The following is a 16,053-nucleotide window of genomic DNA, read 5'->3' on the forward strand; positions in this document are numbered from 1 at the left end:
TTTCCCCTCTGTAAAAACAGAGTTTCTAAAAATCATTTCTCAACCTGGAGAAGGAAGCAGAGAGGAGGGGGAGGAATGGGTGACAGGGATTTTGTAAGATCCCCCTGTAAGTCTTGGGAGTGGTGCCCACTGGCTGCCATAAGCTTCAGATGTAGTTTACATAAAAGGCTTTTGCCCTCTATGGTAAGGAAGGGACAGGGAATCAGCTGTTGAGGTGGTGGGCAAGCTACAGGGAATAAAGGAAGCAAGGAAGCAAGCCTGAGTTGAGCTTCTTGCCAGCATTTGCCATTACAGAAGAGGTAACTGCAGTTTTCATCCTACCCTCCCCTTCTGCCAGGCAGCAGAGTGCCTACCTGTGCCAAAGAGCTAAAACGGGTACTGCTAGCACCTGATGGGAAGAGTTACAACTTGGCTTCTCAAAGTAATGAAGGAAAAGGAATGAGAAAGTGTCCTATTAGATGCTAGAGCAGCAGAGAGAGAAGAAAAAAAAAGGAGCTTGAAAACCGCTGGATTATAATTTTATGGTAGTATTATTTGATGGGCTGACTTAACAAGTCTTTCCAACTTTGGTTCCAAAGATTGTATGGATACTTCCCTATCTCACCCAGGTGTTTGAAGTTTAATTAATTAATGTTTATAAAGAGCGTTACAATTTCCAGATGAAAGGTCCTATGCAAGTGCAATGTAGTATTACTCATTGAGGCGACTGGGTTAGAGAGTATCACGTTACACAATACAGCTCTTCCCTCAATGATTTCAAGCGTTTGAAGTTCTGATAAAATGTGTTTATCACTAAGAAAGATATAATGGAAATACTCTTAAGGCGTGACCTGGATTATGAAAGCAGAGGTATGGTTTTGGGAATGGAACAAACGAGAATTAAAACAACTCCTGAGGCCAGATTTGTCTACAGTTGTATAAAATATATTCTGTTCTTCCTTTTTTCCCTCCTTGAGTAGGCTTTTCTTCTCTTCTAAAATAGAACCGGTTATTACAACGGGTGTGAGCAGACATGCAACAGTTCACGTTCAGTTCCTATTTCCATACTCATCCAACTTGACATTTTCTCATGACTTTCTCAAAATTATTTTCTGTTCTAATTTATTTTTTTTTAATGTCTGGATTAATCCTAAAGGCAAACAGTTTCATTTTGGAAAGTTCTGCTTTAGCTAGTAATCAAATGGAATTAAATCAAAGACATCATAGACAATGATAGACAATGCTAAGCTGGAGGCTGCAGCCAACACACTCAAGACATGATGACCAATTTTGACCCCCCAGTATAAGAAAAAGCAAGGTAAATTTAAGCAAGCTTGAAATAGGGTTACCAGGGTGGTCAGTGAACTGGAGCACTTATGAGGAGAGGCTGATGGAGCAGAGCATGTTCACCCTGGAGAACTGATGGCTCCAGGGGACTTAACAGCAACCTTCCCATATCTACAAAGAAGTTCCTGAGAAGACAGAAGGCTCTTCCATGAGATACACAGTGGGAAAACAAGAAACAATTGCCATAAAAGGAAGAAAGGCTTTCACTGGATATAAGGAGAAAAAATATTTAATGGCAGATAATTAAGCATTGGAGCAGGTAGCCTGGAGAGTGTGGAATCTCCATTTCTCAAAGCTTTCAAGACTCAAATGGAAAAAGTCCTGAGCAACCTGATTGCTGACCCTGCTTGGAGCAGGAAATTCTTTTCAATCTGACTCAATAGGAAGGGAGGAAAGCCCTAGGTGATGTCCACTTGTTCAGCAGTGGGCTTGAATATTCGTGATTGATTTAAGAGAGCTATACAAGTTTGCCCAAAATTTGTTTGAAAAATAACGTATTTGTCCAAAGACAATTGTTAATACTTTGACTGCCAGGTTCTATCTTAGTTCTTCCTTCATTTTCTAAAAAATTTATCATGATAGCAAACAACAGAGATTTGGGATGGCTTATAAATAAGGCATTATTGTACCTAGAGGTCTCAATTAAAGGAGAAACAAACCCAGGATTTTTAATAATACCAGGAATTTTCTTTGTGCATTTCTGCCTCTTGAAAAAGAATCAGCATCAAGTTAAATTTGTGAATTACTAAAACATACCACTAACTAAGCAAATTACAGAACACACTAAAAGCTTTCTTTAGCTAAGTCTTCTTAATGTTTTGTGATATTGAAGTAAATAATTAATTTTCCATGAATGCTGATTTTATTAATAGCCCTTATTAATGAATAGTTAGTCTTCTAGAAGAATATTCTTATTCTTGGAATTTTTAACATGTTTTTCTTCCAAAATTTTGCTTTATTCCTACTAGGAGTTACATGCCTGAGTAAACCAAGTAATTAAATATAACAGAAGCACACCTGCCATAACTCTGATCATTTTATATATGAGATGATAATTCTGATTTGCCCCTAAGCAGAATCAATAACTGAGCAAGGATGTCAAGAAAACAGGATTGTTACAAAGTTACACATCAGTTTCCTTCTTTTTTTTTAATCTGGCTTCTCACCCTCCTCCCTCCCTCAGTTTACAGAAATCTGTAACACCAAAATGGAGCAATGTAAAAACATTAAGAATATTTAGAAGTTATTACTGACTGCAGACTCAAAGACACATCTTGTAAATATCTTTCTTAATACTCTAAAGAGGTCAAAAGCATTAAAGACTATTAGACAGTTAGGAAACTAGAAAGCTTAATAGTGACTAAACTGAAACAACATAAGGGTAAGAATAATATATGGACATTTAAAATGCAATAGAGTAGCTACGTAGTTGGCAATTATCCTGAGTAGATTGAGGAAAAGGGCAATTTTTATGCTTTGTTCCAATAATTTTTGGTAAAAAAAGTAAGTAAAACATTTAGTCTTCATTGCAACTTCATGACATTAAAGGTAAAACTAGGAAAACATCTTTGTGGAAAGAGCATTCCGTGCCTAATGTGTTAATGGTAGTTAATGAACCAAAACCCACAGAAATCCCTTTGGACAGCTAACAAACACACAGAGCTATTAATTAGGTCACAGTTGTTTCCTCCAAATTTTTTGTTCATTTCAGTTGTAGAAAACACCAACATATCCATTAGACCTGTGGGGAGGTATTCACCACAGAAGAAAATATTTATTTATTATACGTTAAATGCTTGCAATTACATGACTACTTATGGCCGTTCTGCTGGTTTCTCTCTTTGTAAGTAAACTATAATCACTGAGCTCACAATCTATTCTATTCCTCAGAACACCACTCACCTCAGCAGATGGAATTGTTTAATTTTGTGTACTTCAGAAACCCACTGTACTCAAAGATTTTAAAATGTTTTGAGTATCCAGTAAAAAAAAAAAAAATAAGGAAAGAATTATCATGTTTCATTTTCCTAGGACAAAAGTTGAGAGGTACTTTTTAAGGTTACCACCAAGAGTTGAAGGTTAATTTCTGCTTGAAGCCCAGTTAAATCAGGAACACAGCTTGCCCTCTATGCCAGTTATTTCACTAACCAGCTGTGGAGAAGATGTTTGCAAAGGGCTTGTGTTCTTGTTGCAGGAAATTGTAAAACTGCAAGCTGCACATTATATCACGGATACAAACCAGGTGGATTTCCTGAGAGCCCAGGGAACACCACTGCCTTTATGAAAATAATGAGCAAGTATTTCCTAATGTCTATGCATGTGCAATGTACTGTGGGGCAGACAAGGTGGCAGATACAGTGATTCATATATTGGGATTGGCAGATTCATATATTGGGAGCAAAGACAGGGGCAGAGGCTGCTGCATTGGTAGTGCTCCATCTTCTCTGTTTGAACCTTGCTTTGGAAGGCTGGCCATGTTCATTACCTCACCAGTCTAGTCCTACTTCTCCCATCACTACCTTTGCCCCAGGGCAGCTGCTGTCTCCTTACCTCCATGCCTCCTGTCCCAGAACCTCCACCTCCCACCTCCTACTCACACATCCCACACCAACTATTGTCACTGCCTCCCTGGACCCACCAAGACTGCATTAATACTCCCAACTGAACCCAGCTGACTGTCCAGAACCTCATGTGTGTGACTTCACAGGCTCCCAGTACTTATTTGCTCCCAGAGCTTATTTGCTCAGGTCTTCTGCTACACCTCACGTGCAGTGGGTCTGTGCCTTGCAGGATGGAAAGCACAAGGCCAGAGAAAGCAAGAATTCTTTCCAGGTCATTACATCTACAGTTTTATGAGTTGCGAATTACAGTAGCTAGGATTATGAGGTTAACTTGGATAAGCCTAACATATGACTTATACTTCTACCCACTTTTGGATCAAAATTAAGAAAGTCAATAACATTATTCTTCAGGAAAGAAAAAAAAAAGTTAAGCAGTTAACTGTCTTACCATAATCCTATCACTGTCAATAATGGTGTTCAAGCGGTGTGCAATGGTCAGCACTGTGCAGTGAGCAAAGGTTTCACGGATCGTCTTTTGAATGAACTCATCTGTTCTGAAACATAGCAAGAGCAATGCAGACAAAAATAAGATGTTTGCATGGATAACCGAATGGCAAGCAGGTTTTATGACTTCATCAAACATGACTGGATAGAAAGAAATATGTTTCTAAAATTTTTACAGCGCTTCTTCCTCTTGTTATACCAGATTACTTGGAGGCGTATAATGAAACAGACACTAGAATGTTCTTTAGTCATATAAATGAGCAGTAAGGAGAAAGATGGGCAATACTCATGGAAATGGAGCTTACTGAAGTAACTAATTGTAGAAGAGAAGCACTGACACCACCTAGCAGAGGTCACCAGTCAGGCTTATACGTGGAGATGTCTACAGTCCCCTCTTAAGCCAGTGAAAGGGAAGAGGCATAGCTGGAAGATGAACCTAAGAACCTGGATTAGGCAGCCATCCAGTGATGAATGCCTTCTAGAGGCACCTGACAGCCCGCACTACACAGGTAGCCTTGGGTCCCACCAGCCAGGCCTTGTGAATACTCACATATTGCCCACCAGCCTTCAAAAAAACCCTAAAAGACAAATGGCAACAATGGAGAAAAAGGAACAGAAACCAAAGTTCTCATCAAAGATAGAAGGATGACACAAATAACTCAACACATACTGGCGTTAGTTGAACCAAGGAAGCTCCAGCCAAGAAGTCAGGCATTGAAGGCATGGGCCTCATTTTCAGGATTTCTATTAAAACATGAATTTGTTCTTTTGTATATATGATGACTGCAGAATAATAAAATGTGCAGATTAGGTTCAAAAAAAAGACAAAGGAGGTATCTGACTACACTAGAATATATAGGCAGACACGTTGGCTGCAATCAGTTGCTTGCAAAGCCTCAATTCTTCAAATTTTTAGAAGTAATGGGAAAATAAGAAAAAATAAAATAAAATACATAAAAGATTCACAAAACATATCTTCCTCTGATTAAGTAATATTTTTTTACACAGAAGTAGTACTCCACAATGAATCTGTTTGCACATGATGAGTATCTAATATCTCTTCATGAATTATACAAAGAGATTTGTTCTGATGCCATCATGACAGGAGGCACCAGCAATAAGAAGTGGACAGACAACTTTGGAAGAACAGGATGACTTAGAGAAATGAAATAACTATTACATTTCCACAGTACAAAGTATGAGTTCATGCTCTGAAGGACAAACATAGCTTCTGCTACAAGCTAAGCTGAAGCAATCGGCATGACAAAGGAGAAGACAGATCCTTGCTGATGACAGGAAGAATCATCAGAGAGAAGGAAGACATCAACAGTTAAGTAAGAATTCCATGCATTCTAACTGTTACCTTCATCTAGGGACAGAAATATTTAAGCTTTCTCATGAGCTTAAGAGAACTGAGATCTGGACCACAGTCTGAGAGGCTTGGTCCTTTTGCTCCTAACTTCCTAAAAGAAGCTCAAAAACAAAGTGGGAAGCAGGTGTTCCTCAACTCCTTTTGAACAAAGGCCAGTAAGCAATCAGGAAAAAAGACAAGAGAAGTCAGGACAGGGTCAGGCTCTTTAGTTCTGTGTTATCTCCTTAAGAAAAGGAAGTTGTTCATCATGTTCCACATCACAGCTATACCAGTCCTTTCATCCCAGTGCTAATGCATGTATATTTGCTCTCTTCTCAGCAATGCCTCAATAACCTGACTACTCTTACCTCCAAAAAGAAAAACAAAAAACAAACAAAAACAAAACAAACAAACAAAAAAACCCAAAAAAAAAAAAAGGACATCCATGAAAACACTCACTATGGAAAAGTCTTATAGACTTACAGAGAGAGCAGGATGTGTTCTCTGCAATGGCTAAAATAGCAAAACAGAAAACATTCAGTATTCAATACTCCCTAGAATTGTGTAAAGAAAGCCTTTTTCTTCCCTTACCATCAGACTCAAGGTGAAGTTTTCTGCAAAGCTACTACAGAACACAAGAATCATAGCTGGCTCAGGAACTTGGAGAACAACCTTACAAAGGGCTTAGAGTTATTTATAGCTGAAGCTATTCCTACTGTTTTCAGAGAATGCCTCAGCCTTGACTATCCTTGTCCTCTGCATTAATTTATATTATCTTCTTTTATTACATGTCTTCTTTATAGCACTACCTCTTCCTACATTTACAAGAAAAAAATCCACTCATTCTTAGAGAGATACTATCAAACTATTATCTTAAACAGGTATTTCTTGAACACAAGCTTATCACTAACAAGAAACTGCTGTCCATATTGTGGGTGTGACAAATGTTCTAAAATGAGACTTCAGAGTAATCAGGAACAGACTTAATAGCTCTATCTTCAAATATCACAGTACAAGATCTCATTCAGACGTGACTGCTGACTGACACTTGGCTAGATCCTCTCCAAGGTTCATGGTAGATCTTGGAGCATAGTTTTTGGGACAGCAGGCAGAAGCACCATCAGTAACCTCCAGGAGAATCTCAGGAAGAAGCTAGGAAAATTAAGAAAATCTAAAAAGACCAAGAAAAGAATCTGTACACAGAATTATGTGCTGACAGAATGTAGAGACTGTATCACACACCAGTTAGAGCTAGAGCTAGAGTTAGACCTACCAAAGGAAGCATAATTTCTGTCCCTTTTTCAGGGCATAAATGGACTCTTAGTGATGTCTACCCATACTGAGCAAGTGTCCAGGGCAAGTGCCAAGTGATTTCATCACCCAGTTCAACAGATCGAACCCAATCATCTTTCAGGTACATTAAAAATCAAAGATGCAACCTGAATACCAAAACCAGGGCTGCTGGATGATAAAAACTCAATCTTAATCTGATTATATAAAAACGGCAACCACGACACTCCCTACTGCAAGGAATAATACAATAAGAAAGCACAGAATGGAGGTACAGCTGTCCCACAGGCGCCACAGGTTGAGGATCTAACACCAAGTTTCCCAGCAACCCAAGATCTGGTGTAACCAGAATTAGTTGACTGTCAAAAGAAAACTATTCGAAGAGGAAGAGTAAATATGATCTGAATGTGAAGCAACCAAGCTGCTGAAAGAAAACTGGGTAAGTCATTATCTTCTGTCTAATGTCCTCCTGGGATTCTCCTGAAAGCATCTCTCACACTACACAATTTCTGAGAGGTTTAGATAATTTCTCAGAAAGAGAAAGAGTTACAGATAGCAGTTAGATGTAATAAAAGGTTAAACCTGACAAGTTTAAGATTTAAGATGGCTAATGAACTGAACTATGTGCAATGGCTGGTTTTACCAGACTCAATCAACAACCAATGTAAAAAGATGGAAGTGGTTTGCACACCAAAAGTTTTGCTCTCTATAAGCAAAAATATGAGTTAATACAATTAAAACAAATTCAGTATTTTTAAAAAGTCTCGTTTACTAATGATTTTGTTTCTGTGTATCATCAAAGCAACTACATGAAGATTTTCAGCTCTTCTGCTCCAGATTTCACACAGTTTTCCAGAGCAGTTCAACTGCTTTAAAACCAGACTTTATTCTTTGGAGTGAGAATGGACCAAGAAGATAAAATCAAATTAAGTTTGTAAGTCATCACATGAATCATGCAGGTAGTCTGATTTAGGGCAACCTTTATGGCAAGCCCCTCCTCTCCCCAAAAAGTACTCACACCTCTGCCACATGCAGAGCAGGTGGCATCTATGAGGAACAAGGAGGTAAATAAGGGTAAATACGTGAGCCAGAACATATGAGGAGGAAGGAAGATGAACTTCAAATTCCTTCCCTTCACTTAGGTAGATAAGAATGGCCTAGCTGAGCTGAGATGTGGTGGGGAGCCCGCTCAGTCCCCATGGGAAGGTACAGTGCCCACCACACTGCATCCACTGTCTCATGTCACTTCACCTTCCTGCCACCCCTAGCCCCTGTCTTCTCATACCTGCTTCCAGGTTTGTGGGAAATGAAAAATAGTATTGTCCAACACAGGCTGAACTGCAGAATGGACGTGGTGGCAACAGCAGTTGAGACTGCCGAGGGAGAGAAATCAAGGGCCAGAAAAACAAACAAAAAAAGTAAAAGCGAAGTCTCCCCAGAGCTGGCAGCAGCTCACCATGGTCTCCCATCTCAGGTACTCAATATGATTGTGTGCTTGCCACCAGGTGAGAGACAAGGGTGCCAGGTATGGGGGTTGTGCATCAGAAGAGGAGGAGGTTTTCCTTACACACCAAAAATGCCTCCCTAACTGCTCAGTTAAGCAACCCACATCAGCATTTCCTATCAGATTGCACAGCTAAAAATACTTGGCTCTAGTTATACCAACACATTAAGGAAAAGGTAATAATGACTGTAATGCAAACTGAATTCAAAGAAGTTCCAAGTTATTATTTGTATTGTTATGCCTAGAGTTGATACAAACATTTACCTTATTATAATATATATTGCAGCACACATTAATCAAGATCAATTAAATGGATAGTGCAAGTTGAGAACACACATGTGGGATACCAAAATAGGGAGGATGAGTAAGATAGTTTAAATTTCCACACCTATGATTAATCACAGTTAATCTATCAGAGCTCAGACAAAAATAAACTAAGAGTAAAAAAAGAGAAAAAAAAAAAGAAAAATTAGAACCTCTGGGAAGGGAATGTACTTCTCTACAGGTTTTAGAAATACACTGTCAGCTGAACTGTAAAGCTACACCAGTGGCACCACTTCTCCCCTAAGAAGATGTCAGAAAAATGAGTCACATCCAGATGACATACAAAATCCTTAATGCATCTGTTTGAGGGACTTACTGTGTTATTGTCCTCTTTGGACTTCGAGTTCTCCCTCAAGCCATAGTTTGTTGGAACTATGTATTCAGCTCAGACTAATTGATGCAGTACGTTTGCAGTATTGTTTCCAAAATATTTCCACCAGTGCTTCAAATGTTTCAAAAATTAACAGTGGGGGTACTCAGCTATTGGAACAATTTAACAGGGGTTGTCATTGATTTTTTTAGCTATTGAGGTTGGATGTTCTTCCAGAAGTACACTCTAGTTCAAATAGAAATGAATTCAGGAAAAGTTCTGCTGGCCTGAGTTATACAAGACAGAATAATGAATAAGTGAGTCCATCTCGTAGACTTAAACATCTTGAAATCCGCTTTGCAATTCCTGTGATTTTTAGGGCAGCTTACCTTCTGCCCTTGCCCCTACTTTACCTCTAACTTACCACACCAGCATCTGAGCCATCTGAAAGGACAGCATCTCACAACCAGAAGTATCTGGTTTTGCTTAAATGTTTCACCTTTCTAGTTTTAGGGGGTTTTGGGAATGAGATGAATTAAATATTTTGTATTTATTTATTTCCAACAAACATTTCTTCCAGAACAGAACTCAGCTTGTTTCCTGGCTATTCTGATGTTACAGAGATGCATTTTCAAGAACATTCTTGTCTTCTAATCTATGGCTGCAGGACAAATAAACCTTGAATATTAATCTCCCTACACTATGGAATGCACTGAAACTAGGGATCTTTTGAGTGCTTAGTTTATATCATCTGCTCCATAGCCAAAGCTCAATTGCCCCATTTTGAATAGACAAAAATTATAGTATCATCAAAAATATAAAACAGCAATACAAAGTACATGAAATATAAAGCATTTAAGTTCATCTCTACAATAGAGACAACTGTATTAGGAGAGAAACCAGTTCATTTTAGTATGACAGATTTTGTTTTTACCTTGGGTCCACATTTGCTGTTGCTTCATCAATGATAAGAATACGATTTTTTTTTAGAACTGCTCTGGCAAGACACACCAGCTGTCTTTGACCAACACTAAAATTAGATCCAGATTCTGCCAGCTGTGTCTCCATTTTGTTGGGTAGATCTTCCACAACCTCCTTCAACTGCACCTGTTGACATGTCAACATATTGTAGGATGAGTAACTCTCTTTTTAATCAGCTATTATGTGTCTGATGACACAACAATAAGTATGCAAGGTTTGCCTTTTATATTCTGACACAAAATGAGTAAGTGCCAAGTTGGATTACAGTGCGTGTCAGTTATTAGAATTCTAAAAACATTAAAGCATGTTGTTAAGAATCTATTAATGTTCATTAAAACCAAGATATGAATCAAAATATAACCAAGGCATCATCCCAAAGGATAATTTTTTCATAAAGAATTATATAGCAATATGCATGCCTGCACACATATACACAAATGCACATGATAGTCTACCCTTTTCCATCAACAGCTATACCTTTATCAAACCTGATGAAAACATCCAAAACCTAACACACACAAGCACCGTAATGTTATTGTTACGTGGATTTTAAATACCAGATGTACATTGTTAGATTTAGTAAGTCACCTCTTCCAAGGCGTTCCACAGCTCTTCGTCAGTGTATTCATTGAAAGGATCTAAGTTTTTCCTCATAGTTCCAGTGAATAAAACAGGCTCCTGAAACCAGTAAAATCAGCATTTCATTATAAACACAGGTTTTATAATGCAATAGGTAATTTAATCCCAGCTAACCTATAACAATAGAACAGAAATACCCAACAGCAAGCTATCATTTTTGAAATGCAAAGGTGTACATTTCAACTACATGCTTAAGAGGGAAGGGGCAGGGGGGAGGGGGAGGCAAGTGTTCAACTACTCTGTATGAAGATAATTTACCAAACAGGACAGGTCTGTGTGTAAACTGCTGTACACAGTTATTACATGCCACTGTTCTGATGCCACAAGCTATACATATATTTATATGAAATCATTGCTAGCCTCATGGTATTGTTAATGAAAACCAACAACTAGCGGTGTCAATGGGCTCATATTCCTAAATTACTTTTGGGCAGTTTTGGAAACCTGCTTTTGAAGTATATAAACCAGAGAGGAATCAAAGAGCTTACAATGCCTTTCTGGTTTTCCTTCTATGTTTGGTTTTTTTTTCATTTCATACCATAAAAGCCCTTCCATTTTACCATGAGGGCTAAGCAGGAACAGCTTTCACCATTTAAAACCTAAACATATCTATACTGCCACAGCACCAAAGCAAACTGACTTAGAACTGAAGCACTGCTGGGCAAAGCTCTCACTCAAAATACACCAGGGAGTCAAATCAGTACCTTCTCCCATTCAGGTACCAATGTGGGTTTACCTGTAGTCAAAGCAAGTTTTGTTCTACTTCAGCTCCCAGTCAGAGCAATAACAGATAATTCATTAAACTGGCACAAATCAAATCACACTGAAACATGTAGTATTTAAGATTGGGAAAACGACTTTTGGTTCAGAGCTTCTTAAGCAACAGATCAGTACCCAGTAATGTGAGTAGCCAGACCTGAGAGTCATGCACTGACACGACTTTAGGGCTAAACTCATTTTAATACCACACATAAAGACAAAAACAAGTCAAAAGCTGTAACAGTGCTAATCATAAATGGAGACCATTCATCATGTTGTCAGTCCTCATTAAATTGGGGAAATTTTAGGCAAAATTTATTCTTTTTTTTTTCCTTTCTCCCCTAAGAAATAAAGGAAATTTTAGGCAAAATGTATTTTTTTTTTTTCCTTTCTCCCCTTAAGAAATAAAATCTAACTTACAATGGGTAACCTCAGTTTACTCTGAGATTAACCTGTCATGACTTTCTCCCCATCTAACCCTAGTGGTGTGCAGCTCCAAAGGGCTGCAGCAAACCAGAAAATTCAGACCTTAACCCTTTTATTGTCCTTGAATTTCTAAACCACCTGAGTGCTATAAAAGAATTTAAAAAGACAGAACGTGCCATAAGCAATATGAAAGAAGATACAGATTTCTTGATATAACATGCCAATTATTTGAAAGTATCTGCTGCAACAGCAATGTCATTAAAAACTTGCTGAATGAGCAAAAGGGTTTAACACAAAACATTTCCAGGCCAAAAACCAGTTTTCTCCAAAAACACCTAGAAACTAATTTGTTTAACAACACACATCTTAGTACACCATTTGGCATATTTTGAAGGTATTGTTACATTTATTTTCCTTTTCAATCCATTTTTATATGTTGGCAAAGAAGAGGCTGAAGCAATAAGGTGTTCACAACTATTATAAAAGTTCTAACAACAGACATGTACTGCAACAGAAGATAAGGATATTTTTTAATTACCATTTCTGACACAGATTATTATTTAAAACAGTCTGGTTTATGAGAGGAAAGCAATAAGACTAACCTGTAAATAATTGTTGTAAAAATGCTTGCAGTCAGAGAGGCAGACAACATTTGCATAGAAAAGATTTACAAACACAACCTTTACACAGCTCCATCCAAGCAAGCAATTAGAAGCCTAAGCACATTTTTATTTCTCCAGGTAGGTATTTAAACTCATACACAAGAAACTTCAGTCTTGCCTCATCACTCTCTAGGAATGGTTCTGTTTAGCATGTTTTATGTTGCAGTTCTAATAAGCATCTCTCTCTCTGTTTTTTCAGCTGCCCACATAATTATGAAGATATTTGCTGCAAAATAACTACCTGATGTTACATTGCTATTACTGACACTACTATTAGCACAGTACAAGACAATGCCTATCATACAGTTTACCATAGCAGAAACCTGATTCCAAACCCTCCTTCCTCTTCTTCTTTGTACCACCACTTGATAGTTTTGTATATTGTTAGTAGAAACAGCCTTCCCTCATGCACACAGAAAAAAAAAAAAAAAGCTACCTGCTAGCCTTTGGACACTCAAAACCTTTCTGACTATGATGCAAACCTTATATAAATTTGACAAAAATGATACAGTTCCACCGTATTTAAACAGTTTTAAAACTATGCCAACAGACCTGTGTATGAAAACACCTCACATGTGTAATTGAATGAAGCACACTGAGCATCTGTGACATTCAACATGTAGAAACTATATATGACCTGCAGTTTTCCTGTCTCAGTATCCTATTTTGTTCAACTTGGCTGAATTCTTCAAAATGAAAAAATCACCCACAATAGCTATGGGCAAGGCTTTCAAAAAGCTGTAGACCTTGAATGAACCAATCATCTGCTTTCATGAGAAAGGAGCACTACACACAAACAAAAAAAATTGAATTAAATTCCATATAAAATTCTCTTTACATACAAAAGATGACTAGTCCCAGTGTGTATTGCAATAACAAAGCCTGCAGCATGCAGAAACAAAAGACATCCTGCATTAGGCAATGATCCAATTGCTGGGGAAGTACCTATTTCTTAATTTCTTTTTTCAATAGCATACCTGTTTCTTTTTGACTTCTATTCTTTGAGGAAAAAAAAGCCTCATTACCATTTGTATTAGATTCTCAACTTAAAGCAAGTAATACACTCTGACTGCCACCCTGCCAACAGACTAGTACACATTCAGAACTAACTCTGAATACAGATTCTGTTATAACATAGAGAGATTTGATAAATAATGGTAAACATGGCAAAAAGTTCCTCTGGTTTACAGTCTACTCTTCCCTCTACCTGATAGAACAGCATAGATTAACTACTTTCCAAAATATGACTTCCCATTTGCAGCATACAAGCTTTTCACTCTTCCTCCCTCTTCATTGGAGAGCAAATGCCCAGGGAAGAGACCAGCGCTCTGATGAAACTGTAACATGCAGAGACTTTGCCCTCTAAGTTTTAAGGTTACACATAACTCTATTCTGATACAATGTCTCATGACAGTAAGACTCTAGAGAGAAGACCTGTGACATATTGGATTGCTTTGAACAGCCTTTCTTCTACCTCCAGCATGAGAGATCAAGCTATTTCCAACACTGCCTTATTGGGTTTTTTCCTGTACTGTGGCCTTTCTTGCATTCAGCTTCTAAAATTCATCAAGTTTTATTTATTACAGGTTGTAATGACCTACTCTTTAGTCTGTTCCTCTGGTCTTCTCCTGCCCAACCTTCTCCAAATAAAGCAAAAGCTGATACCTCATTTCTAGGCAGCACATTTGCTCCTTCTAAATCTAGCACCACTCAGCTTGCACAGGGATGACTAGAGAGGTGAAAGTGGTTTTTCAAAGTCCCTAACTAAGGAAGGATCGGGCAGGAATTGCTGCCAAAGGATCAAGTGACTTCAGAGTACTGCTGAAGATTGGTATATACTTATCAGATTTTCTTTGCTTTTCCCCAGACTATGGGAGGACACTACACAGCTAACACACAGATATTCCAAAGGAACAGACAGGCTACAAAACTAGTAAGAAAATGCTCACATCCCCAAAATTGATTCTGTTTATCTTACAATAATCAAGACCTTATTCAAGTAGAAGTAACACCTAGCTACAGTTCCTGTATCTACTGCATACAGAGGTGCAGGGGGAACATATCCCAGCAAGGCACTTTAAACACTACAGTATCATAGTCAAAACATCCATGGCAAACCAAGTCACTCTCTTACTTGAGGTATAATTGAAATTTTCTTCCGCAAGTCATGGAGTCCCAGCTCTGATGTCAAGTACTTATCAATCCAAATCCTTCCTTCAGGTTCTGCCAAGCGAAAGAGGGCTGCTATCAGAGAGCTTTTCCCAGCTCCGGTTCTTCCCACTATTCCAACCTACGAAGCAAGCCAAGCCTGTACAGTTAAACTGTGAGCTTTTCAGGATAAATTAATATGTCAAGCAACATTTTTACAGCATCACAGGATTTACAGTAGAACATGCACCAAATAAAACTTCTTTGTAATTAACATTCTTCCAAGAGGAAAAATCCTCTCGCCTTACATTGGTTTGGATTCAGGTGACATTTGTATACATGACAATTTCTTGGATCATATTCAAAGGTGAATGATTTCCCCTTAATGTGTGGTGTCTTATTGTGTAAACAAGATAAAGTGGCTCAATGCATACAGTAATATGATTCAAGGCTGCTAATTTTTATACCAAACCTGGTTTGCTGGGTGATGTTAGGCAAATCATTTCAGGCATGCATCTACTACTCGACCCCAAAAAGGCATAAAGCACTCTGGGAACAATGTACTCCCAATTTAAATAATTGAGACTGATTTCGGTTAGCTACGGTTAAGGTGAAGTACTTTAAAGTAGCACCATTATAAATTGTATCCATACTTCAGACATCTTCAGCAAGCATTGAAACTACAAGGCCATGACATCAAGATGAAATTCCTTTTCAAACAGAAGAAACAGCAAATAATAAAATCACAGTGATTCAGGGCTCTCTTTGTTCCCAAAGAAAAACTGGAAGACATACACAGTGTGAAAAAAAAAAAGCTTTCAGAAAAAAGAGACAGTGAAAAACACAGGATTGATAACTTTAATGACAAGGCACTAAGATCAACAAATACTTCTTCTCTTTTAATTTTTTTAAATGTATTCAGGTAAAGGATTCTTAGACAAAACAGTGTACAGTAATCAACTGTATTAGAGAAGATAATGGGTGTAACTGTCTACACGGATCTGATCTGGCAGAATTTGTTATTTCCTGCATTCTGTTCTAATCTCTAAATTTAAAAAAAAAAAATCAGCACACTGGAAAACTTCAGAGAGAGCAGTGCAACACAAAATGAATATGAGTTGAAGATACTGATTTGATGGGGAAGGATTTCTGAGGATTAAACATGTATAATATGGCTTGGCGAAGTGATTGGGGTGCAGAAAGGAGGAAGAAAGATGAAAACCTTCATGAGTATACGTGCAGACACCAGAGGGCAATTCCCCACTGCC

The 16,053-nt window shown here is 38.0% G+C and overlaps 1 protein-coding gene across 4 annotated transcripts in view; it reads right to left on the reverse strand.

The window, feature by feature from the left end:
• Positions 1-16,053, reverse strand: part of ABCC4 (ATP binding cassette subfamily C member 4 (PEL blood group)) — a 136,616-nt gene that overhangs the window by 15,532 nt on the left and 105,031 nt on the right. For all 4 annotated transcript variants that reach the window (XM_085581334.1, XM_085581345.1, XM_085581324.1 and 1 more), the window contains 4 exons: positions 14,772-14,927; positions 10,740-10,829; positions 10,105-10,277; positions 4,336-4,441 (listed from right to left, as the gene is read on the reverse strand). In XM_085581334.1, coding sequence (XP_085437460.1) covers positions 4,336-4,441; positions 10,105-10,277; positions 10,740-10,829; positions 14,772-14,927 — 525 coding nt within the window. The remainder of the gene's footprint in view (positions 1-4,335; positions 4,442-10,104; positions 10,278-10,739; positions 10,830-14,771; positions 14,928-16,053) is intronic.

This window comes from Lonchura striata, chromosome 1 (assembly GCF_050655825.1).
Source record: "Lonchura striata isolate lonStrDom1 chromosome 1, ASM5065582v1, whole genome shotgun sequence".
NCBI classification, from domain to species: Eukaryota; Metazoa; Chordata; class Aves; order Passeriformes; family Estrildidae; genus Lonchura; species Lonchura striata.